This window comes from Exophiala mesophila (genome assembly GCF_000836275.1).
Source record: "Exophiala mesophila strain CBS 40295 unplaced genomic scaffold supercont1.1, whole genome shotgun sequence".
Taxonomy (NCBI): domain Eukaryota; kingdom Fungi; phylum Ascomycota; class Eurotiomycetes; order Chaetothyriales; family Herpotrichiellaceae; genus Exophiala; species Exophiala mesophila.
In genome coordinates this window covers 5,347,752-5,370,831 of record NW_015622504.1, presented here as the reverse complement: position 1 = coordinate 5,370,831, position 23,080 = coordinate 5,347,752, and the positions used below count along the sequence as shown (strand labels likewise).

Genomic DNA, 23,080 nt, shown 5'->3' with positions numbered 1-23,080 from the left:
TCTTGAGTGCTCATCGACATAAGCTCGTTTGAATATCGAAATAGACTTTCATCCAACCTGAAGCCCTATACTACTCGTCATGTCCCAATTAGATCTCTGGAACCGATTCGCCAAATCAGCCCCTACTCTCATTCGGCAAGCAAGCATTCCCGTACGGAGATGCAGTAGCGGCCGCGGATCTGGACTTGGATCGTCGTATTTGAGAAGAGGAGTCGGCGACTTGCTCGGTCCGCACCTGTTGACAGTGTCCAGGATCATCCAAACCGATGATATTAGCTTACGAATTTCAAAAACAGGCTTCATCGTTACTTACATCCCGACAAAGTGGACGAAAAAGCAATCGAGAACAATCTTGTTCCTTGGCCATCGTATATAGCCAGTAGAGCAAAGAAAGGATGAAATGTGAATTGTGGACGTCACATCATCACCGAAACGAAACGATGACATCTACAACAATCCAGAAGGATGGGTCCCTTGGGATGAGACCTCGAGAGCCTCGACGCTTCATCACAACGAACAACGGAGAAGGGAAAGCAGTGTTCTCCAGCACACTTTCAGAGACACCGCCTTCCCGTGACGCCGGGGGTGGAATGAAAATCGCCTTCTGCTACGGGACAAATCAGACACCTCCAGACTTTACCAACGAAGGTGACATCGGCACGTACCAACATCTCATTGACAATCCGCCAGGGATCATCATCCCCAATGGATGTGTCGCGCGGCTGGTGGATCTCCCACCTGGCTATCAGAGTGCAATGCATCGTACTATCTCTCTAAACTACAATTTTGTTGTGCAGGGCGAGGTGGAACTTATACTCGACTCTGGAGAGACACGTCTCTTGCAACCAGGGGATATGGCCGTGCAGAGAGCAGTCAATCATGCCTGGAGGAACACCAGTCCTACTCAATGGGCTCGATTGACCGCGTTCGCAATTCCAGCCATTCCAGATCAGAGTTCGGGTCTTAGTGAGGAGGGGACAGACCAGTTGTAGACTGGCCTATAATACGAAAAAGGATGACAGCAGTAGTAGCAGAAATGGACAAGACCTCTTGGTATTCATAGTACTAGCTGTTGGATTCATGCCCTTAGGTTGTCTTTCTAGTTTCCCGGATGTTAACAATGGCCATTGTATCCTCAACCCTGCCGCAAAGCTTGAAACCCTGGAGAAGAATTTTAACGCGAGAAGTGCCAGGGCACCATCTTTCCGCGCTAAAAGTATGTGAGGTCACCTCGAGAATCAGGTCAAACTAGACGGTCTGTCGAACTTTCTCGCCGTAAAGGGCTTCTTCACTCTCTGCCGGGGCGTCGATTTGTTGATTGAAGTTCTCCTTGATATCCTTGATGCATAAAGCAGCTGGAAGAAGTGGGTCAGCAAGTAATCTTTGCAGTAATAATGGGTTCCGCCACATACTGAGGGCTCCTGCACCCGAAAGAGCTGCTGCGGTGATCCAAACATTTCGAAATGATCCTAGGTAGGCACTGTTCATTCCTGTCACAGCGGCTTGAATGGTTTCAGGTGTTGCGCCCGGGACATCTGCCAGTGATTCCATATCGTGCGCGACCAGGGCATGAATCAGATCAGGGAGAGAGCTGGTGGGGAGGCCGAGAGGGATCACTGCGTTGGCGATTCTCTCAGGCAGCAACGTCGATAGCCTTGACGAGAAAATACTGATACCTGTACCCACTTAGTTGACTGCCCACGCAGTTCGCAAATGGAACTGAAATAGGTGGAGAGACGGTACTCACAGATTGCCGTGCCGATTGTTGCTCCTACTCCGCGCGAGGCGGCCATTAATCCACTCGTGGTAGAACTAGCATCAGATAAGTATGTCATATCGATGAAAAAGGAAAAGAGATGCGAATAAAACTCACATGAGATCTGGAGGGGCACTGAATTGAGCTGCCGCAATAAGAGCGTTCAGACTGCATGCAAGCCCTGCGCCAAAGAAGACGGGGAAACCCCAAACTGATCGATTGCTGTTCAACGTCGTCGTTGCCATACAGATGTAGAATATAGTGAAGAACATAAATCCGGCGGCAGCGACAAATTTCAGCTGTTTGAATCTGTAGCAGATCATGGCTGCTGCAATACAGGCAAATATGTATGCGATGAAGGAGACTGAAAAGTTGACTCCAATAAGAATAGGTCTAGTCACATAGAGTACGCTGACTTGAAAGGCCAGGAAGTTGTTGGCGGCCTAGTGACAGATCAGTATGCGGATAGCTCTTTGGGTAAATGAATGCTTACAACAAAAGCTATTGACCTGTTAGCGTTTTGAGCATTATCACGAGCATTGGGAAAAAAGGCTTACCGAGTCCCTCCAGAAAGATACCAATAAGGGCCACAGCGAGATTACGATCCTGGCTAGAGACAGTCAGTCCCATTGTTCGATAAAGGCCCGAGTAATCGACTCTTACGCGAAGAGATGGTGGTTCATCATGCCATCAGTCTTGAATTTCCACTCGTATACGCTGAATACTGCTAGGAGGACGATCGAAATGCACAGCGGGGCTAGAACGTGTGCAGTATCGTAAGGATCTAGATTAACAAACCGTAAGTAAACATTTCTTTAAAGATAGTGGACAGTAAAAAGGAGCCACGTACAGGGATTGTTGGCCCAAGAGAACGCAATACAGAGTAAAGTGAGACCAGTGCCCAGGAGTGCGCCGCCGATCCAATCCAACTGCGCATGAAGTCAGTCAGCACGGTTGTAGAGCACAAATCTGACTGGCTTACCGAGTGTAATTTCTCCTTGAGTGTCAAAGTTGATTGCAGCTCTCGCAGAGGCGGGTTATAACAGAAGAAGCAAATCACGGACGCCAGCGCGAAGAGCCCTGCTGCAATGTACCATAGCTAACACTTGAGTCAGCGCCATGACTTGGAACGTAAGTAATCAGACACTCACGATTCTGAAACCTTCTGGACCATGTGTCTGGATGAGTGAAGCACCTCCAGTGAGACCCGCAACACCACCGAGACCGTTGCCCTAGAAGAAATATCTTGTCAGGGTAGACGGTTGGGGGTGGAAGAAGTAACGTACAAGGCTGAGGGTTGCCTGTGCGCTCATTCTGTGGCGATGAGGCAGCACTTCAGATACGACGGCGAAGCAAAGAGCCTATGGAGTGAGCAGCCTGTACATGCTTAGGACATAATTGTAGACGTACTGTAGTTGCAAAGGCCGGGCCAATGATTACCTGACCAGCAATCACCATGTTCATCTGGAGGTCGTCAGGGGCGGTCATATCACAAGTTTACCAAACTCACAGAATTCGCTCGGGACGTAATGAGAGCACCAATGGCTCCCATGGCGTTGAGAACGATGAGGAACCATTTTCTGCCCCAATAGTCGGCGGCCTGGCTGACTGGCACAGCTAACACGACCATGGGAAGAAGGATACCAGCCACCATCCAGCTAGCCTTGTCTGCACCACCGACGACGGACGCAACAACTGACGAATACTATCGTCACCGTGAGTGAGACTCTTTGAATGATAAAGAGGGAGTTGAACTCACTGCACCAGACGCAGTCAACTGCAGGACTCCAACAAAGCTGAGAAGAAACATGGACTGGTCGCAGTGAGTATGAGCATACGGGAGCAAGGCACTATCGGACGTACTAGTAAGACCAGATATGTTTTAGTGTGAATATGCGGTGCCAATTCCTCATCACCATAATCCCGAGCTTGATGCTCATTCTCTTGAGCCATGACCTCTTTGTTTTCCGACATTTTGATGTGTTATTGGCGAGTAAGAAGGGGATTGATTCTGGTCTTCATCAGATATACCAGCGGAAAGGGGGGCTGCGAGGATACAAGTACTCGCTGTGGGGTCCCCTCAATCGAAGTGAGCACCCCATGGGGGAGTGAGTGAACAGTCGTCCTGTGTTTCTGCTCGGTCTCTAGATACTGGTCTCATTAGGTCTAGACTGAGGTTGGAAGATCATGGGTGGTCGTAGTCCGAACGCTGCCCAGATGATGCGGACCGTAACTCGGTCCGGAGCATTGCGAGCGCACGCGGTTTCAGAGCCCGAAGTCCCCAAACTCTCAATGCACACATTACTGAAGGTATTCGGTGAAGATGGGAGCAGACAATGGTAGGGGGTTTTAATAGCTGGCAGGTAGACAGACATCCGTCAAGTTCACAAGAGAGCCGTACCTTTTCATCACCGAGATACCAAAGGTGACACGAGCTTTGTATGATGGTGGAAAGGCCATGATGTGTCAGAAACAATGTGATGGGATAGGGAATAGTGGGCTAGCATGGAGATATGCTCACAATCTGATTTCCTACCATGTGGGAGAACGTTTATCAACGCCATCTGAATGAATCCACGTTTTGGGCATCATCAGATAATCATGATGGTAGACACCAACGCCTTGAGCGACTGGCGTTCAACCAATTAGTATCCGTCGATAATTTTGAACTGCTACAGACGAGTCCTGTTCATAGTCGCGGTTCAGATCAAATGATGCAGTTACTCAGAGCTGATGCCGTAATCTGGGTACAGGCACAGAGGCTCTTTCCATCACTTTGACCTATCATCAACTCAAGTACACTCTACTTACTGTTTGAACAGGAAGATAGATCTGTCTCACTGGCCACCTTTTCGCTTGGCTTTTGGGGTCAATACGTCCCGCGGATGTAAGGGGAATCACGGGGGATACAGAAACGTATCGCACGTTCGCTCAAAACTTGGCCCTTAGCGGGGCGATGGTCCCGAGGTCTTAGCTAGCACCCACAGCTTCTAACGACTCTTCTAACGACTATTCTTTCTATACAGGTCCCCATATTTCATAAACTTGCTAATCGAAGTCTAGCGGAAGATCAACGAGTCGGAGCCAGTAGTCGTGTCGCACATGTGCCTAGGCAGTTACGTATGATACCCTCACTTGCGCTCACTTGCCACGCTTGTAGAGAGGAGGCGAGGGAGGGAGACTCGACCGTTGGATCAGTAGGAGGGCAATCCGTCTGAGGGGCGAGAGGCCAGTGATGGGGGCCGAGGGGCCTTCGGGCTTTCCCAAACTTGGTAGCCACAAGCGTAAGTCGAGGCTAATAACTGCGTGTCAGACGTTCCCCCCTGTCGGGCAACGCGATGATCAGCGCATGAGACACGCACAACACGGGAAGTTAGGCCCAAGTTGGCCACTAAATGGTTCCAAGTCTAACAATTGGGTGGTCGGTCATTGAGGGGTGGCCGACGTCCCGGGGGCGATTGAGGGCTGGGGTTAAATGGCTTCAATGGGTCGAATGGCTGAACTCGCTCGGAGCCCACAGCCCTATTGAGCAAGTGGCTCCAGCTAAGGATCTTCCAAGTTTCCACCACAGCTTCTCTTGCATATTCTCATGCATTCAACGGCGTCAATGGCTTGTCGCCTTGCCGGGTTTTGCCAGACGGTGTGAATACGCCAACTCTTGACCGAACATGGGTGGCCTCTGGTTGGATTTTTAAGTCGTCATGGGCTTGTCCCACGTCTCGAGCATGACACTGGTCCCTGAGTAGGGCACGGCACGTTTGTCAAAGACAACTGACCGTCCTGACAAAGGGAGAGTCGCACAAGGGCCAACGCCGGCCACCCAAGTAGGAAACTGTACAGACTGTTCAAGGCATTGAAAAGTTTTTTTTTGAATCAGGAGGCTTAGAGATCCACGATCCTCATTACGAGATTGTGGATGGTTCGTCATAGAAACTTTACTGTTGCCTCTTAGAGACTTTGAAACCTGAGACCTGAGACCTGACGGCTGTGAGAATCTGTCACGATTCAAGCCTTGGTCACGGCAAGCGTTTCTCAGCGGTGACCGACCTCCAGGCTTATGCATCGTCAACTGGCGATTGGCACATGCGTGGTCGGCAAAGGCCAAGGGCGGGTGGATTCTTAAAGGGAACAAAGAGTGCCTCCCAGGCCATCATCAGGTAAACGATTGGCGCCCGTGACGGAGGACTAGCTGCATGCCTCGGCGTCTGCGTACGAGTAGGCATATGCGGACAAGCATCGAGGGATGTCCCAAGTCAATTACGCATAGTCGTTAGCCTGACGCCAGGAGGTGTCCCCCCAGAAGAGAACCCCCCCCCCCCCTAGTTGTCTCTGGCTCCATCGGTCTTCTCTTTGCGGCAGACCAACAACCTCAGCAGCACTGCACAGACCCCTGTGTACCCCATTTCTTCTAGAAGACAAGTTGGTGCTTCTACCGGTGCGAGTGGCTCCAGAGTCCAACCAGCCTCTCTGGTTTCCAAAGTTCCCCCATCCACAACCCCCCCACCACCTCGCCTTGATCAAGCCGCCCACCGGTGGATGTCCTGGATGTCCTAGCTGTCCATGTCCTTGGCTGTTCTTCCCTGTCTCCAAGTTGGGATCAGGTCATTTGCTCGTCGAGTCGCCTGTCGTCAATGCTCAATATCCGTACAGCTCCCGCCCGGCTCGTGGAGCATTGACCTCTCAATACCCATCTATCTACCTATACCTGTCACATCTCTCAATTATTCAATTCTCCTGCTCCACCGGCTGGCTCGAGCCTGCTCACACACTGTTTCTTGTCTTTCTTCCTCTCGTCATCCTCCTCTAAATTTCACAGACTTGCTTCCCTCCGTCTTCCACTCCCAACAGTGAATTCGACTGCTTTGTATTTGACGCGAGCGAATCTCGAACTCTCTCCACTTACTTAACTTAGTCGACCTGAGGGCAACCTTATTCTAAATACCGGAATCGGGTCCAGTAGCCCTCCCGCCTTCGCCGCCTCTTCGGCCCACCTAAACTCGATTCAACTACCCCCGAGTCTCAGTGTCGCCTCCTCGCTGCTGATCAACCATTTCTCAGTTCGGCTCATCGATATTCCTGCTTCTCATTTCTACTCACGCGGTGGCGCTGCTTCAGCAAAAACTTCTTTGTTGCAAAGAATGCAGACACGCAGACATATATCTCCCCGCCGCTAGACCATCGACACCTTTGTCGCCAACCCACACCGCTTGCGCTGATCGCAATTTCCACTCGCTCGACAGTCTTGGGTACATGCATGATCATTGCGATGGACGGCTACGACCCCTTAGCAATGAACTATCTACATAGTCCCATGCCCTTTCAGGGCGGGAATCTGCAGAATCTCGATTACATGAGTGTGCCGTCAGTGATGGACCTGCAAGATCAGTACTCCAACTTCGACTCGGAGCCATACATGAGGTAGGTAATTTGGATGCGCATACTTGTCTTTCTTGCTCGAGACTTGGTGCTGACAATTGTAGTGGTGATGATCTCGGTTTCGCTCCATCATCTGGACTCCAACATTCAGCGATGATCAAGCGATACTCGTCTGGATTCGACGATCCATTCGCAGAGGGAACCATAGCACAGTTTGAACAAATGCCCTCTGAGACCAATGCAGACAGTCCCTCCATCGATCGCGACAGCAAATACCTCAGTTTCCACATGCCGCATTACAACTTCACCCTCCTCGACGACTCTTTCCGTCGCACCTCAGTCAATATCAATGCTCAACTACATGGCATGTTTTTTCTCGCCGAATCTCAGTGGCCAGCTACTGCAGACACCCCTCCACCTCCACCAGAACTCACATGCTACAGACGTAATCTTTTCCAGATCACCGGTTCTGTCACTCTCCCTCGAAACTTGAGATATGTCTTCACCGACGACGGGTCTAGAATTCCCATCTATGAACTCGAACTGGCTGTTTCAGCTACCGAGTCTGTCGAAAACAATACGGTGAAAATTATATCCGTGCCTTGGAAGACCCCTGCGAGTGGCGAAGGCACAAAGTCAGATGACAAAGGAGAGCGCGAACCTCCCACAATCCCTCTAGACAAAATGTCTGGGCAGGATCTTGACACCGACTTCACCACTTTTCCCATTCAATGGAAGAGACTCCAATTTCGGATAGCCACTGCTAACAATGGTCGACGGAAAGAATTACAGCAACATTTTGTCCTCCACCTCAAGATCATGGCATCTTTGTCGACGGGCACGAAAATTTCAATTGCAGAGGCTAGGTCTGGGGCTGTTATTGTCCGAGGCCGAAGCCCACGCAATTTTGCCTCTCGAAAAGATCTTCCACTATCGAGCAGTTCCACGGCCAGGAAGCATCTGCCAGGCGCGAGTCGAACTAGTGTGAGCCAAACTTCAGTGCCTCAGGTCACGTCCGCTCCGAAAGTCAAAACTCCTCCGTCAGAAAACCCGCAGATGGCTGGGCTGAGATATGACCCAGCCGACTTTAAGGACAATGATCCCACCAGCGCGTGGATGTCGCAGATCCAAAACGATCCTCTCGTCGCCCCCTCATATTCTGCATCAATGAATCCTCCTCTGATGCCCACTTTCACGCAGGACCCAAGCGTGACCCCTGAGCTACCCACCCCAGGCGGACCGCCTTTCCAATTTACGTTTCCAGAAGTCCAGCCCACTACTGGCCCAATGAGTTTACACTTTGGGAGCGACGATGAAGGATCTCCATATCATCAGAATCAAGATTCACGACATTCATCGCGGCCACCCACCTCGAATCCATCACCTAATCTGTTGAACAAGGGTGCACATCAACACCCGTCTCCAGGACGAAGTGCTCAAATGAACGCACCTCCTCAGCCAACTGCCCCTAACCAAGCTAGGCCTCGAATGCATTCTCATCAAATGTCTCATACGTCAGTGCCCTCGTCGAATGGATCCATGATCGCGCCTGGCCACCACCAACAACTTCATCAGCCACAAACGCGGCCCGAGTTAGTGGCCATGAATTCAGGCATGTCTTTCAAATCCGAGGGCGAAAACTCCGAACAATTGTATGAGTACTTTCCCTTGGGTCTCGATGATTGGATGCCACCTGTTGATGCCGTCTTCAGGCCTCATGTTGTTCATCATTCGGGTCCGATGCCTCCAGATCCGAGGAGCCCCGGGGGGCGGCACACGAGCAAAAGATACTTTTCCGAGGTGGTTTAATTCCATATTATCAGCACACCAAACTTTGCCTCTTGACAATCCACTTGACGAAGATATGACAGATACACTATTCTTGAACACCGGTAATTATGATGGCAAGAAAGGGCATGATGCATAATGGCTGAGATTCCTAAGCACTTGGCCAGAACAGATTGACCAGTTTGGCTTTGTCACACATCCTAAAGGGTCGAATCATGTCACGTACAGGGTCGAAAACAAGGTGGCCAAAATCTCCTGACATCCTTCTGTTTTTCCCTCTCTCTTCTCAAAACGAGCGAGATATGAGATACCTGACCGTCATTGCAGTGACGAATCAGCATACCTTAGCGTGCACACAAAAATGCACATTCCGACTAATAACCACTTACTTAGATAGTGGACGATTGTCGGAAATAGATAATGTGACCATGACCACCAAATACTATCATGTTTACACATCGAAACTAAATCTCATTGTGTTTACGAATTGGGAGACATGATTAAGCAAAATCCCCTAGGAGGCGAGCCAGACTTATCGAGTAAAGTAGTAAGTAGTAATTCACTAGTCATCTATCTAGTACACTCTGCTGAGTAACCCGTAAGTGGAGGGACGGAACCAGAGTAGGCAACAAAGACGGAGACTGAGACTGAGACTGACCGCCCAGACCAAACCTTCGCTGTCAGCTACCGTGCATAGGCTGGGAAACTCGTTAGATACCTACCTGGCGCATATGCGTCCTTGCAGTAAGTCCAGTTTCCTCATTTAGTGGCTTGTCTGATCTACGCTCATTAAGGAAAGGCGAGACGGTGATAGGTCACCATGAGTTCACGAATCTCATCACTGCAGTTGCGGCGTTGTGCTACTGACTTTTAGAGAAACACTAAACAAAGGATGAGGCGTGCGTGTGCATATAGGTGTACACTTGACAACAGATTGAAGGATCAAAGAATTACAGGTTTAGGTATGTTTTACCTGGAGGCTTCAGGTGGAGTGGGCACGGATGCCGGAAGTGCCTGGACACCCGCCCGGAAGGAAAGTCTGTGGATGGATGATGAGAGTGGTGGTGGTGGAGGAGGTGGTGACACTGGTGGTTATGGTTTCGCGAATGCATGCATGGGGCCGATTCCGTAGGTGACAAACAAAGAAATAGGAATTGCCCTTTCTTCTCAAGTTCGAGCTATCGAGCTCGACGTGTCTCGATGGCAACGATGATAAGTCATGATGATCCATTGAATCTCCCCCATGAAAGGACACTTTGTACGTGAAATTGGTCGAATAATTGGTGCGGAACTCCAGTGACTCCTCAAGCTTGGTCGGTCTGACCTCAATAATGAACAGATGCCGAGGTGGGTTTGTGCACGAGCTGATCGTCGATAGCATTTCGGAGGCCGCCGAGATGACGACGATGTAGATTGGTTACGAGATGATGATTTGACACACTTGCTTTTCCGTGCACGCTACCAACGAAAACAAGAAGATGGGGGCTTAATCCAAGCAATGAATCGTGGGCTTCTGTCAGTTCCTACGAAAAGCTACTAGGTAGTTACAACCGCGATACGAGACTCGATGCATGATGACGAAAGCCGACAGCTTCTTGGTGTAAAGTACACAATAGGGTCATACATTTATTTTGTCCAAGTGTGAGGAATTGAGAAGGATCATGGAGTTTACTACTGGTATCACCGAGGATGGCGCCAGTTGAATCCAAGTCTGTCGCCAAGTGAGGTGATCGAGATGTCTGCTGCTTGAGATGTTAGACGATCGAGAGTGCCCAACGATAGTGTGTACGGAGTAAGTCTCTTTCTAGGGTATGTAAGTAGAGCAGCCGCCGGACCTGAGTATGCGAACTCACTAGCCCCTCGAGCGCTGGAACTTTGGCATCACTCGCCGCATCAGAGACACAGCCGAGTCCCAAATGGCTGCGGGCTGCGGAGGGAGACCAGGGGGCCTGGTAGGAGCGTTCGCTGCAGTGGTGCCGATGGGTTTTGCGGACTGATCAGTCTCGTATGCAAGCGGTAGAAGCCAAGAGTGGGGTAGAATTCAGTTCACTTCGTTTGGATGGACTCATGCTTTTTGGGCTAGAAGTGTGCGCATAGTTCCGCAACGGTTACCCTCGGCCGACGGCTGGTAAAGGTCTAAATGCGTTTGCAATAACGAAGTCTGGCTTCCTGTTCACTGGGAAGCCGAGGAGGGGGTAGAACCTCCTCAACTCAATCATGATAACCCTGATCTCGGTAGTACGGGTGGACGGCATCTTCGACAGGTTGTCCAGCGGGTATCAGGTGGCATGTGACTACTCAGTCGGACAGTAGTGGATTTGTTCGGGGGAATGCAATCGAGATCCCTGTTTGGGATTGAATGCATAGAAGGTGTCTGCCGCGACACTAGAAGGATGGAAGGTCTCTGGCCTGAGATCAAGTGGCCTGGTGGAGACGTGGGATGACGAGGATGGGTGGATTTGGATGGATTGCTTTCTAGCATGGTGGTCAGTTGGAGCCAAAGCCGGAACGAGCTTGACTCTCAGGCCCCCCTCTACTCGTTTATGATTTGGCGTTGATGTCGGCTCTAGCATCGTCGATGGGGACAACAACTACTCGTGCTACAGTACATGCGAGGGATCGTAACTACTTGTCAAGTCGGGTTGTTCCCTGGCAAGGAGTCAAGGATCATGGATGAACAGGAGGCAGCAACTATAGTCCTTACAACAAGTTACGTGGCTATGCATGTTTTGATCCCCACCTCGAATGGAGAGAGGGTTCACCCTCAATTGAACACTTTATTTTGACACATGTACCTCGGAAACAGCGACCGAGGCGAAGCATGGACATGAACGCAATATACGAGACAAGAAACGTGTCGTGGCTGTATAAGAATGCATGTATAGACGAGGAAGTGAGGAGATGGGAGAGTGAAAGGAAGGAAAGAGCGACCCGTTCGCACCTTCTTCGAAACCAAACGTTGATAGACACGGCAGACGGGCACCTTCCGTGCTCCGTCTGCAGCAACACATGGTCGCGCCTTCCCACAACTTCTTACCGAAACCGGTGTCTCGAATTGGAAGTTGATGGTCCTTTGGTCTACACGTGATGCGAGTTCGGGCGAGGATTGCTTCATTCGCCATTGAAATTCATTTAAAGTCTGACCAGGGCGAGTATCCGATATCACCTGATGAACTCGTGCCTTGACCCTGCATATTCAGTGGTTTCAAAAGGATATCAGATCTCCCCCGTCTTTCTCCACGACCATGTCTCCATGTCTTGTCAGGGCGGAAATGGCTTCGGTTCAACGGCTGGATTGGCTCTCTACCAGTATCCTTGATGTATATTCTCTTCTCTGTACTGTAATTCCGTCTCAAGACCTGCACACATGGTCAAGGTGGAGCTCACTCACCTCGTGACCCCCAAATCCGCTCCGCCCCCTCCAAGCCGCCCGGTTTCTACGAGAGATTCAAGTGGACAGTATCATAGCCCAAGGGACTTTCGCGGCGTTTTCTCATTTCAGCCATCGACTTCCCGCGTCTTCGACTCCGTGTCGTCAAGTCTATCCGCGCTCTCAAGGTTTCATCTTGTACCAAGTGACATGGTCCTGAACCAAATAGATGTAGCCCCATTATTTGCTGACGCTACCGTTGGTCCCCAGCAGTCAAACGTGCGTTCATCTGCCAGGTACTTTCTAAAATTCGGCAAGATGTCATCAACTACTCGTCTCACTGGTCGATGGCCCTAGAACATCACAGCCGAGGGCATCGTAGCTTTCTGCTCTCGGATCTCCATGACTAGCTTCCCCGTCAATCTCATGTGATGCCTGACGGGGGACCGTAGATGCCTCGCACCTGACCATCGACGGAATGACTCACCTTCAGAGACCCAGTCGGCCACGACGAACTGGTAATGTAGCTAAGCTATATTATTCTATTCCTCACTGCTCGATGAGACATCTCCTCTTGCTTTGGAACTCGACCATCTTACTCTGCACCTCTGTGCGATTCAAATTTCATGTACAACATATAATACCGGCCTACTAACTATTTGAACATTTCTACATTGCCATCCAGACCTGTAACATCATCCCTCCTTGTTCCTGCATAAAAACAAAAGCCATCAGAGCTCCACAATCATCTCGGTCAAGCCGGAACCCCTTGCAATCATGTCACGGCCTACCGAGCGTTCCTTTACTCTTGACCACCGTCGAGCTTCTGCTCCTGCCTTTGCATTTGCCAAAAAGAACTACGATTGGAACCACAATGTCCAGGGCTGTTGTCATGACCGCGACAAGCATCGCTGCGGTTGCACCTGTCGCAGCTGCTGCTGTGGCTTCAAACCAGCACAGAATAACCCCAATCAGCACAACTACAATGAGAAACAGGGACAAGCCATTATTCCCGGACCATTGGTGGCATTCACCAATAACCCCTACAGCCCCTCCTCTGTCAGCACCAGCGACTCATGCTTTAGTGCCCACGAGGACATCAGCAATAGTTGGGAAGCCCAAGGCCCCTTGATTGCTCGTATGATGGCCGATGACTTTGGCCAGCCTCAGCCTGGGTATGGGGTGGAAGCGGCAATCCATGACGTCGAGCTCGCCTTTGCTTCCGATGATGAAGATCCAAATCAGTGGCCCGAGTTTACTACCCGCCAGATCGAGAGTGAACCATCTTCTCATCACACAGACGATGACCTGGAGGTCATGGCTGGGAGCTCCCTGTTCTCATGTTTGGAAGTGGATGAGCCAACGGAAGTTGGCTACCAGAGTGTCACAGCGAGCCAGTATCTGGTCTGCACGGGCACTTCATTCTCAGGCAACAACTTCTTGCCTCTCACCCCCGATTGTCGACATGAGAGGACTCGGCAAATGTGTGCCCACTGCATGCACTATTGAGGCACGTTGCCTTTACCTGTTCCATACCAAATGGAGCAACCGGGTTGTATACGAATCACGACATGATAATGAAACGATCATTCTTTGCTTTCTGGCTTGGAGTTCTTGGACATGGATATCGTTCTAACATGAGGGTTTTGGACAAATGATAGATGTACCATATGACGCCCAATACTCGGCGTGTCCCCTCGTTGCCGGTATGTCTCGCGACGCAACATGTACTGATACTAGACCTACACTCGCTATCGTCATCAACAACTTAGGTAGTTAGTCAGTTGAACAGTCTGTATTGACAGTATGAATATTCTTCAAAGGATGTTGTCGCGTTACCCTTTTGGGAGATGCCGCAGTTCGCTTCCCGCAACTGCGATCGATCCTTCCTCAACTTTGTATGGGTGACGCACTTGGAGGGGTCACGCCCAACGCTCTTTCCTCTTTCCTCCACTCTCTTCCCCACATCCAACTGGGAAATTGTTCCGAGTCTATCCTAAACATCGAAACATCAGACAACCTTTCATGACTTGTCTGGTCTGAACTGCGTCTATTGGAACTGGTAAAGAGCTCTTAACACGCTCTCCGAACCTGCTCTCATCCTCCTTACAGACATCATCTTCTCTCTAGCTCTCTCCTCCTTCCCATCTCTTCCCGGTTTGCAGAATCGCCAGGACGAAACAAGCCCCTCCCTCCCTCCCCAACCTTCACAGCACCATATCTCCCGACCACCACATCTCCAAACATGACTCCTACAGCTATCATTGCCCCGTCGATACTGAGCGCCGACTTTGCGGCGTTGGGGCAAGCATGCTCAAAAACAATTGGTGAGGGGGCAGACTGGCTACATGTCGATATTGTACGTTTCCGTCCAGTCCCGCCGTGAAGCCAATCCACCTATCAATCCATATCCCAAGACTATCAAATCCTCACAAAGAAAAGATCGTTAGGCTGACAAGCTCTGAGAAATAGATGGACGGTCACTTCGTACCCAATATCACCTTTGGCGCCCCTGTTGTCTCCAAGATCCGGTCACACGTCGAACGGCCCAAGACAGCCAATGGCAAAGGCACCTTTGATTGCCATATGATGATTTCAGAGGTATGTTGGTATTCTGACCTATATGAGATCTATGCATCCAAATCAAAACCACCCATCCACCCCTCAAATGGACGCTGACATGTATCTGTCCAGCCACACCGATGGGCCAGCACATTTCGAGATGCCGGCTGCGACCTGTACTGTTTCCACTACGAAGCCGCCGTGTCGTCGGTTGCAGCCACTCAACCTGAAGACAAAGATACACAACGGCCTACCTCGCCAAAAGAGCTCATCAAATACATCCATTCTCTCGGCATGCAGGCTGGTATTGCCATCAAACCTGACACCAGTGTTGATGTACTGTGGGACATTCTAGAGAATGATAACAAAGACGAACTTCCTGATGTATGTGTCCATCCACCTTACTTTACTCTGGTCCTGCTCTCAGACCTTCTCATCACCTCTCATCTAACCAATCTTCTCATCCAGATGGTCCTTGTCATGACAGTGTACCCCGGCTTTGGCGGGCAGAAGTTTATGGCCAGCGAATTACCCAAAGTGACGGCGCTACGACAGAAATACCCAGACCTCAACATCGAGGTCGACGGCGGCCTGGGCGAGGGCACCATCGACCAAGCTGCGGATGCTGGAGCCAATGTCATCGTTGCTGGAAGTGCTGTCTTTGGCGCCAAGGATCCTGCCCAAGTGATCAGTATCTTGAGAGAAGCAGTTGAGAAGAGAAGATCAGCAACCGAGGGAAAATTATGATGATCGAGTGTGAGATGACCTGGTGTCGTGTATACCCCCGAAAGATGAGAAATATAGAGACATACCCAAGACAAATTGGGACCATGAACAGACTAGGAATTGAGATGAGCAGGATAGGCAAAGAATGATCCATAGCCAATTCAATAACCATCCTTTCCCGTGACTACTCCTGCAGCACCGCCATTCTTGCCAAACATTTCCCTGACATCGGAGATGAGATGCTCCGGTTTCTCAAAGGCGAAGAAATGTCCACCAGAATCATAACTCCTATCAAAGACCACATGACCCTGTGTATGCGTAAACGTCTGGGGCAAAACCCTCAATTCACCAGGACTATGCGTCAAGCCCAACTTGACACCTCCACCAACCCACAGCCTCGTCCTATCTCTGGTCACCCTCCTCTGTGGATCATCCCACTCATGGGTACTTTCATAATAAATCCTCAAACTCGCCGCTGGCCCTGCGGTTGAAAACCAATAAATACTCACCCAAGTACAAACCTCGTCCTCCGTCCAAGGATACCCATCCGACCAATCATGCAACTTCTCATAAATCCACGCCAACAGTCCCACCGGACTATCCGTCAATCCATATCCCAGCGTCTGAGGCTTGGTACTCTGCTGCGCACGATACGCACTCCCCTCCTCGAGAAACCATTTCGTTCTCGCCAGCCCTTTCTTTTCTCGTTCCGTATACGGCGTGACGGCGTGTTTGAGCGCCAGACCGGGAAACTGTGTCCACGACGGCGCCTCGCCTTGGTCGAAATTCACGTGTGTGGCTTTACAGTGTTGAGGATAGAGAATCGCAATGGTGCGTGTGATGTAATATCCCCAATCGCCGCCTTGGGTCACGTATTCGTCGTACCCGAGTTTGAGCATCAGTTTATGTGCGGTTTCGGCGTATTGCGCGAGTGCGAACCCTTTGGTTCGAGGCGTTGATGAGAAGCCATACCCTGGTAGACTGAGGGCGACGAAATGAAATGCTGGTGCTTCGGATGATGGTGACGGATTGGCCAATTCTTTCCAGATCTTCGATCCTTCATAGAATGAACCCGGCCAGCCGTGGACGTATAGAAGGGGGATTGCATTCGCAACGGGGCTTTTCTGGTGGATGAAATGGATAGTCAGGGGTTGGTCGAATCCAGCGACGGAGATTGGGGTGGTGAACTGGGGCATGAGATTGAGGTTTTTCTCCGCGGCTCGCCAGTTGAATTTGTCTTTCCAGTATGCGGTTAGGCGTTTGACGTCCGCCAGAGGTGCCCCGTAGTCCCATCCTGCTGAGTCGAGTTCGTCGGGGAATCGCGCCAGGGAGAGACGTTGTTGGAGGTCGGAGATGGAGGAGTCGGGGATATTGATGTTGAAGGGGGTTATGTCGGTCATTGTGGTGTTGAGTTCAGTGGTTGTGGATGTTTACTTGGCCGGGTGTCGTGGAGGATGAGAGTAGAGTAGATTTTGTTGTGTAAGTAGTACTTAAGTAGTGTCCAATTGGTAGGTTAAGTGAGTGACTGACTGGGGTGGTTAATCGGATTACTTAGAACTGGTGATTCAACATGACATGACGACGATGATTGATGCTCGACTTCATGTCATGATAGAAAGTAGGTACTACCTATGTACATTTGTTCTTCGGATGAAGTGGAGGTGAGCAAAAGTAATATACAGAGACCAAGGAAGTAGAGCGTATCTAATATCCACCACATTTGTCACATACAGCAACAAACCTCCTCATAAGAGCTATCCTCCCCTCTGCAAGGGCGCATTGATGACAAGGCAATGAGGAGATCTCGGGATTGTGGCCCGGCCTATTCATTTTCGGATATGAACATGATTCGGCAGATGCTCGGGTTTGCGAATGAGCAAAGGCTGTGGGGAGCGGGGAGCAGACGAGGAGCAAGCTTGAGCCTCCCGGAAGCAATCCGTAAATACCTTAAGACAATCATTTTATTCTTGCTGGCTTGAACAAAGTAACTAAATAAATTTGTTTCTGATATTCATTTCATGCTTGAATATGGCCTAAATACCACACCACATATCATCTATACTAATATGAAAGCCCCAAAGGATTGGCTGCTGCAGTGTGATTGATTTTGCCTTGTGGTTTTGCGATTGATGTTTTTGGAACAGACGCAGTGCTGGCTTTGACTGGGGCAGCTTTCCTTGTCGTACCAGCGCCCGGTTTTGTATTCGACTGTCTCATTGCTCCAGGATTGGGTGTGTTGGATTTGGTACCAACAGCAGGCTTCTTGACAGGTGCCTTGGTCTCGGTCTTTTTCACGGTTGTGGGAGCCCCGCGGCTCCCAGTCGCAACCTGTTTCTTCCCCGCAGAAGTTGCTCCTGGCCCTGGGAGAGCCTTCTTGGTTTGTCCCCCTTCGATTTTTTTTTGAGAATTAACAGTTTTGTTAGTCGTCATCAGTGCCTTAGAGGCATTGCTGCTGGGCTGTGATGCACGATAAACTTGAGGGCTTGTCACCATCCTCTTGCCCTGGGTGGTCCCTGAGCTGAGGCCGAGAGGATTACTCGCTGTCTGAGCTCGACTTCCAGTAGCTGATGTCCAGTCCATGACGCCATTCCCATAATCCAAAACTCCATCCCCATATCTCTTTATAGATCTGTTGATTCCTTCACCTATTCCATTGATACTATTTCCCACTGCACTGATGGCGCCTCCAGTGTATGATCCCGCAGTTGCAACACCACTGGACACTGTCGGAGCAAGAGCATCCGAGATCTTGTCCAAAACCCATTGAGTGGCCATGTTTAATTAGATGGTGGTGGCTGACTGGCTGACTTTCGAGGACCAAGCTTGGGTGGCTTTCGTCGAGGTTGTTCACCGGTCTGAGAAGCTGCGTCTGAGGTGTCTGGAGAGACCTGTTGAGGGGCAGAAGCCTGTCTTTTGGGGGCGAGAGATTGACGAGTAGAGGTCAACTTCTGTCTCGGAGGGGGTCTTGGGGTGGTGTTGGCTTCTTGAGGTTTCTCTTTTGGTGGCAACTTTGGTGCGGTACGGACTTTCCACTCGGGTTTGGCCTTGGGAGCAGTCGTCCCTCGAGTGGCAGTGATGTTAATAAAGTCCTTGTCAAAGAAGACGTCAAAGGATACGTTAGGCATTGAGACAACTGACCCAGTCTCTGTAGGACTGAAACGTAGATGGGTTTCGAGTAGAAGTGGTTCGAGGAGCCCGATCTTATGAAAGAAAAGGAAATGTATGTGATGTCAAGTATATCAAGCTAGATTCTTATGGTTCACTGATGGTCATCTAGACGTGGATTGTGGATTGTGGATTGATTCGATGCAAGGGGGATTGAGGGTTGATTGACAGCAGAAGGCGTGGCCCCGATGGAGACCCAACCAGGAAAGAACGTCATCCAGGGTCCTGGCCGCACCGCCACACAGGGTTTCTATCTTGATTTCAGGTTTTGGACACAACTCTACAACTTTCAACGGCTCAAATGCCCCTAGACCCATCCACTGATCCTTGTTAGTGGCACTCATCGACAATTTAGACCAGGATCTGGCCATTTTCCATCCTCCTATGGGGCCTGCGGACCGGTTATCTGACCCATCGACCCAGACGCGGGCACTCTGTTCATTTGTCAATCTACCTGCTACTTGATAGCAGTGTCGTGTGTTGTATGTGCTTACGAGCATGTCCTGGTGAAGATTGAGCCACAGTTTGGGGTATGGGCCTTCATGGGTGTTTCATTTCTCCCATCTACACACCTCCATTGTCTGAGGGTGAGAGCTGTCCATCCATCGATTGGATCCCTGTCTCCCAAGACCCTCTATATACGTCAGAGGTGGCGTCGACCACAATTTGTGAAATTGCTTCATATTATCCTTTGGCTGACTCAATTAATCATGATTTTTGTGTCACCAGGCTCCGTCTAGTCCATGATATCCTGTTACCCTGCATCTTGATGCTCGAGAAAGCATCATGACCGTCAGAGCCACCACGATCCCACCTCCTTGATCATCAAACATGTCTGTCTCTTCCAAAGCCCCAGCGCTGGAACCCGCTGCCGGATTCTCACTCGAATCCCGAGCCTCGCGCCCTGATCGCGTGCCATTGAAAAAAGGAGAATACTCGGTCGCTTCGAGGGCGCTGGCTTTGTCGACCTATTTCCTCTCGGGAGCATTAGCTATCAATCTCTCGCAATTCCTCGGCTCACCATTGTATTTGGTTAACAAGGATTGGTACAACGCATGGATTGCTTTCACCAAGCAGTCCTTTGGGCTGCTGACAATGACCTTGACCCAGACCTTCGCTCCAACCAAAGTTATAGTGTCTGGCGATTCATCGGTTCGAGGTCAACTCCTCAAGTCTGCTGATGGTAACTTGATCCTTGATTTTCCTGAACGCATTGTCCTCGTCGCAAATCATCAGATCTATACTGATTGGCTGTATCTATGGTGGATTGCATATTGTAATGGGATGCATGGTCGCCTGTACATTATCCTTAAAGAATCTCTCAAAAGAATACCGATCCTGGGCTGGGGAATGCAACTTAGTCAATTCATCTTTCTGAAGAGAAATTGGGAGCAAGACAAACCAAATATGGCCAGCGCCCTTCAGCGATTGAATAACCTTACAGACCCTATGTGGCTGCTACTCTTTCCAGAAGGAACTAATCTAGCACCCAGTACTCGAGCGAAAAGCGCCGCCTGGGCAAAGAAAACGGGTGTTCCAGACACAAAGCACGTCTTGTTACCGCGAAGCACTGGCCTTCAGTTCTGCCTCGAGGAACTCAAGGGTTCCGTTGATTATCTGTATGACTGCACGGTTGCTTATGAAGGGGTGCCTCGAGGGCAGTATGCGCAGGATATTTTTACTCTCAAGGCCGGCTACCTCGAGGGCCGTCCACCCAAGAGTGTGAGTATGCATTGGCGTCGTTTTGCAATCAAGGACATTCCTCTTCACAATGACAAAGCTTTTGAGTTGTGGTTGAACGCTCGTTGGCGTGAGAAGGACCTTCTTATGGAACAGTATCTGCAACGGGGCGGCTTTCCGGCTGACATTGGTATGACCAAATACAGATCTGGCAGGGTGCTCCGTGGGTGTGGGCATTTGCAAGTCCCCATTCAAGCTAGCAGATGGTATGAGTTTTTGCAAATCTTCGCGCCAATGGGTATACTTGCCATGGTTCTGTACATCTTTTATGGTGACCTCCCTCAGAAATTCTGGAACAGTATCAACAAACAAGCTCTCAAGTCGAAAACGGAAGACATTAAGAGAGCCAGCACCGAGGCTGGAAAGGAGGCAAAGACCATCTCGTCGTCTCTGTCCGGTCTTACCCTTGATTCCTTCTTTGAGCCATCTCAACAGGAGGAAACCTTCAAAAATGGAGCTGAGGCGGTAACCAAACTCCTGACATCGTCCTCCGCCCAAAACCTATTGAGTCGTGCGGATTTCTTGCAACAGTTTCTTTCTGATCCACAGAAGATGGTCAGCGATAGCATCACCAGTAAGCAACAGTCTTTTATGGAGGATTTGGCACAGGAAGAAGCCAGAAGGCAACAGAGCCGTGGCCCTGGGCCGACTCGCCCGCTGAAGCCAGTGGCCAATTTGGCAGGAAGAGGAAAGGGAACATTGTGGGACGAAATTGAGGCTGAAGAGAGCAGTCGTTATGGATCGGTCGTCGGTGCGCCCTCTCGATCGAGTCAAAGCCACAAAGGCAGGTTTTGGGAGGACTTACAGGCTGCAGAAGCGAAAAGGTCGAATGACACAACGAAAAGTACAGGATCTCGTGGCAATTTCTGGGATGCAATAAAAGCAGAAGAGAACAGTCGTTATGGCACCGTTGTCACTTTGTCAAGTAATGCTTCGACTGCGGTGGCAAGTGAAAGGTCGGGCATGTCCAGAAGATCGATCCCCAAACTGGGACCTCGAAATGCGAGCAACTCTGCCAGCGAGGGAGTCAACAAGGCCAAAGGAGCCCCAATCTCGTCAACAAAGACACAAAAGCCAGCTACTGCAAGCAAAACCTCGGAGATGCCGGGATCAAGGAAGTCTGCATCAATAAAGGCATGGAGTGCGAGAATGCAGGCCACAAAGCAGCCAGCAAAGATCAAGTCCAGCGTGGCCAACCCCACAAAACCGACAAACGCAGCCACCGATCTATTACCACTCCCTCCATCCACTTCAACTCCCACAAACCATCAGAAAATTCCCAAACCCAAGTTTTCTTCCTCTGTTGTCTCTCGAAGACAGCCAGAGAGTTCCAACAATGGGATAAAGCCTAAGCCTCCTAAATTGGCCTCCGGCAACCAGTCTTCGGACAAAACAAAGAGCTCTTCCACTTTGTTGGCCCACAAACCCACAAAGAAGCCAGCAAATACAAATCTCATAGCAAAATCCACCAATCCAAAGGCACCAAACTCAGCCTTGCAGCCGAATTCGACTCCAAAGCCAAAGTCCAAATCAAATCCGGGAAAGCCACCCAAGTTGAATCCAAGCCAAGGCTCTTGAGGGCCAAACAACGAGGAGGCGCGATTCTCTGTTCGATCAAGGATGACTATGGTCGTATAACACATCAATTCCCATCTCGGCTGTGATGAAGAGGAGGAGTAACATAAATCTCTATGGAGGTGACTGGTTGGTTTCTGAGAAACGATTCAGATCCAAGGATGAGTCATCTCTATTGGGTCATGTTTTCTACTGGATTTTACCCGCTGTCGGATCATGTCCTCTCATGGACTATGTACTCTGTTGTCTATCTGAGGACAGAAGGAGAAGATCCTATCCCGGCTAGCCAGACAGTGCATGCAATAGCTCCCGCCACGGCAGTCTGCACGTCAGTCTCACCAGTTGATGCCAACTATTAGCCAGGACAAATCTCAGCCTTCAGCAGAGGTTGCTCCGTCCTATGGAAGCAACGATCTGCTGGGAGTTACATCTAGCACGTCAAGTTGTCATTGTCGATCCATCACGGAAGGGACAAGAGAGCTGCAGCTGTTGAGAGAGAAAGGGCAACCCTGCCTACGCGGCTCCTCCAGTTGAAGGCAGCCAGCCCAACAATGTCTCAACTCGGAATGAGACGTAACGCTCACCCATTCCGAACCAGCGCAGGGACGAGGTCCTGCGTAGACACTTCCCGTTATGGGGGAGTCGGCACAACAGACCAGTGCAAATGTTGTGGTGATGTGAAAGAGAGGGAGAGGGGATGGGGAGAAGGGCGAGGTTTTGGTCCACACGCTGCCGGCAGACCATCGCAGTTGACTGCCGTGTCGACTGGTCTGCAGGAAGCGTATGGGCAAATCCTCGCCCTTCTCTCTCTTTCCCATTCCCCCTCTTTCTTTTACATTACCAGCGCAATAAATGATAGCCTGACTGCCCTCAGGTTTCAAGTTATCTCTGTTGTCTATCCAGTGAGAGAGGAGGAGGAGGAGGAGGAGGAGGAGGAGGAGGAGGAGGATGAGGATGAGGAAAAGAGAGAAACAAGGAGAAGAAGATCCTGTCCTGCTAAGAAGGTAGCCCCTCTCAAGGCA

At 50.3% G+C, this 23,080-nt stretch overlaps 6 protein-coding genes across 7 annotated transcripts; 3 read left to right on the top strand and 3 right to left on the bottom strand.

The window, feature by feature from the left end:
- Window positions 1-1,037: 1,037 nt before the first annotated feature.
- Window positions 1,038-3,781, bottom strand: PV10_01711 (uncharacterized protein). The gene is made up of 15 exons (XM_016365943.1): window positions 3,620-3,781; window positions 3,516-3,569; window positions 3,267-3,461; window positions 3,167-3,220; window positions 3,043-3,117; window positions 2,908-2,988; window positions 2,739-2,855; window positions 2,607-2,685; window positions 2,420-2,540; window positions 2,314-2,366; window positions 2,250-2,257; window positions 1,874-2,199; window positions 1,748-1,812; window positions 1,413-1,676; window positions 1,038-1,355 (listed from the first exon to the last, which is right to left on the bottom strand). The coding sequence occupies exons 1-15, from the start codon at window positions 3,728-3,730 to the stop codon at window positions 1,249-1,251; spliced, it is 1,710 nt and encodes a 569-aa protein (XP_016229592.1). The 5' UTR covers window positions 3,731-3,781; the 3' UTR covers window positions 1,038-1,248.
- Window positions 3,782-6,495: 2,714 nt separating this feature from the next.
- PV10_01710 (uncharacterized protein) lies at window positions 6,496-9,377 on the top strand. The gene is made up of 2 exons (XM_016365942.1): window positions 6,496-7,174; window positions 7,237-9,377. The coding sequence occupies exons 1-2, from the start codon at window positions 7,011-7,013 to the stop codon at window positions 8,939-8,941; spliced, it is 1,869 nt and encodes a 622-aa protein (XP_016229591.1). The 5' UTR covers window positions 6,496-7,010; the 3' UTR covers window positions 8,942-9,377.
- Window positions 9,378-12,877: 3,500 nt separating this feature from the next.
- On the top strand, window positions 12,878-14,115 carry PV10_01709 (uncharacterized protein). The gene has a single exon (XM_016365941.1). It carries the CDS (start codon window positions 13,068-13,070, stop codon window positions 13,797-13,799), a length of 732 nt encoding a protein of 243 aa, XP_016229590.1. The 5' UTR covers window positions 12,878-13,067; the 3' UTR covers window positions 13,800-14,115.
- A 150-nt stretch (window positions 14,116-14,265) lies between these two features.
- On the top strand, window positions 14,266-15,765 carry PV10_01708. 2 transcript variants are annotated; one of them, XM_016365939.1, is made up of 4 exons: window positions 14,266-14,649; window positions 14,763-14,891; window positions 14,985-15,236; window positions 15,321-15,765. In XM_016365939.1, the coding sequence occupies exons 1-4, from the start codon at window positions 14,536-14,538 to the stop codon at window positions 15,597-15,599; spliced, it is 774 nt and encodes a 257-aa protein (XP_016229588.1). In that variant the 5' UTR covers window positions 14,266-14,535; the 3' UTR covers window positions 15,600-15,765. The 2 variants fall into 2 exon arrangements, with proteins under 2 accessions (XP_016229588.1, XP_016229589.1); XM_016365940.1 differs by having other exon boundaries at window positions 14,266-14,891.
- PV10_01707 (uncharacterized protein) lies at window positions 15,594-17,278 on the bottom strand. The gene has a single exon (XM_016365938.1). The coding sequence runs from the start codon at window positions 16,976-16,978 to the stop codon at window positions 15,740-15,742; it is 1,239 nt and encodes a 412-aa protein (XP_016229587.1). The 5' UTR covers window positions 16,979-17,278; the 3' UTR covers window positions 15,594-15,739.
- Window positions 17,279-17,639: 361 nt separating this feature from the next.
- Window positions 17,640-18,703, bottom strand: PV10_01706 (uncharacterized protein; the record flags this gene model as incomplete). Its single annotated transcript, XM_016365937.1, has 2 exons — window positions 17,640-18,294; window positions 18,387-18,703. 2 exons carry the CDS (start codon window positions 18,701-18,703, stop codon window positions 17,640-17,642), a joined length of 972 nt encoding a protein of 323 aa, XP_016229586.1.
- Between the last annotated feature and the right edge of the window lie 4,377 nt (window positions 18,704-23,080).

Excerpts from the sequence above, each read along its gene's own strand:
- PV10_01711 (XM_016365943.1), bottom strand. The coding sequence starts at position 3,730 with ATGTCGGAAAACAAAGAGGTCATGGCTCAAGAGAATGAGCATCAAGCT. Across the intron at positions 3,570-3,619 it reads AAACATATCTGGTCTTACTA|TCCATGTTTCTTCTCAGCTT; the intron begins GTACGTCCGATA and ends CACTGCGACCAG. Across the intron at positions 1,813-1,873 it reads AGTGCCCCTCCAGATCTCAT|TTCTACCACGAGTGGATTAA; the intron begins GTGAGTTTTATT and ends ATCTGATGCTAG.
- PV10_01710 (XM_016365942.1), top strand. The coding sequence starts at position 7,011 with ATGATCATTGCGATGGACGGCTACGACCCCTTAGCAATGAACTATCTA. Across the intron at positions 7,175-7,236 it reads GACTCGGAGCCATACATGAG|TGGTGATGATCTCGGTTTCG; the intron begins GTAGGTAATTTG and ends TGACAATTGTAG.
- PV10_01709 (XM_016365941.1), top strand. The coding sequence starts at position 13,068 with ATGTCACGGCCTACCGAGCGTTCCTTTACTCTTGACCACCGTCGAGCT.
- PV10_01708 (XM_016365939.1), top strand. The coding sequence starts at position 14,536 with ATGACTCCTACAGCTATCATTGCCCCGTCGATACTGAGCGCCGACTTT. Across the intron at positions 14,650-14,762 it reads ACTGGCTACATGTCGATATT|ATGGACGGTCACTTCGTACC; the intron begins GTACGTTTCCGT and ends TCTGAGAAATAG. Across the intron at positions 15,237-15,320 it reads ACAAAGACGAACTTCCTGAT|ATGGTCCTTGTCATGACAGT; the intron begins GTATGTGTCCAT and ends CTTCTCATCCAG.
- PV10_01707 (XM_016365938.1), bottom strand. The coding sequence starts at position 16,978 with ATGACCGACATAACCCCCTTCAACATCAATATCCCCGACTCCTCCATC.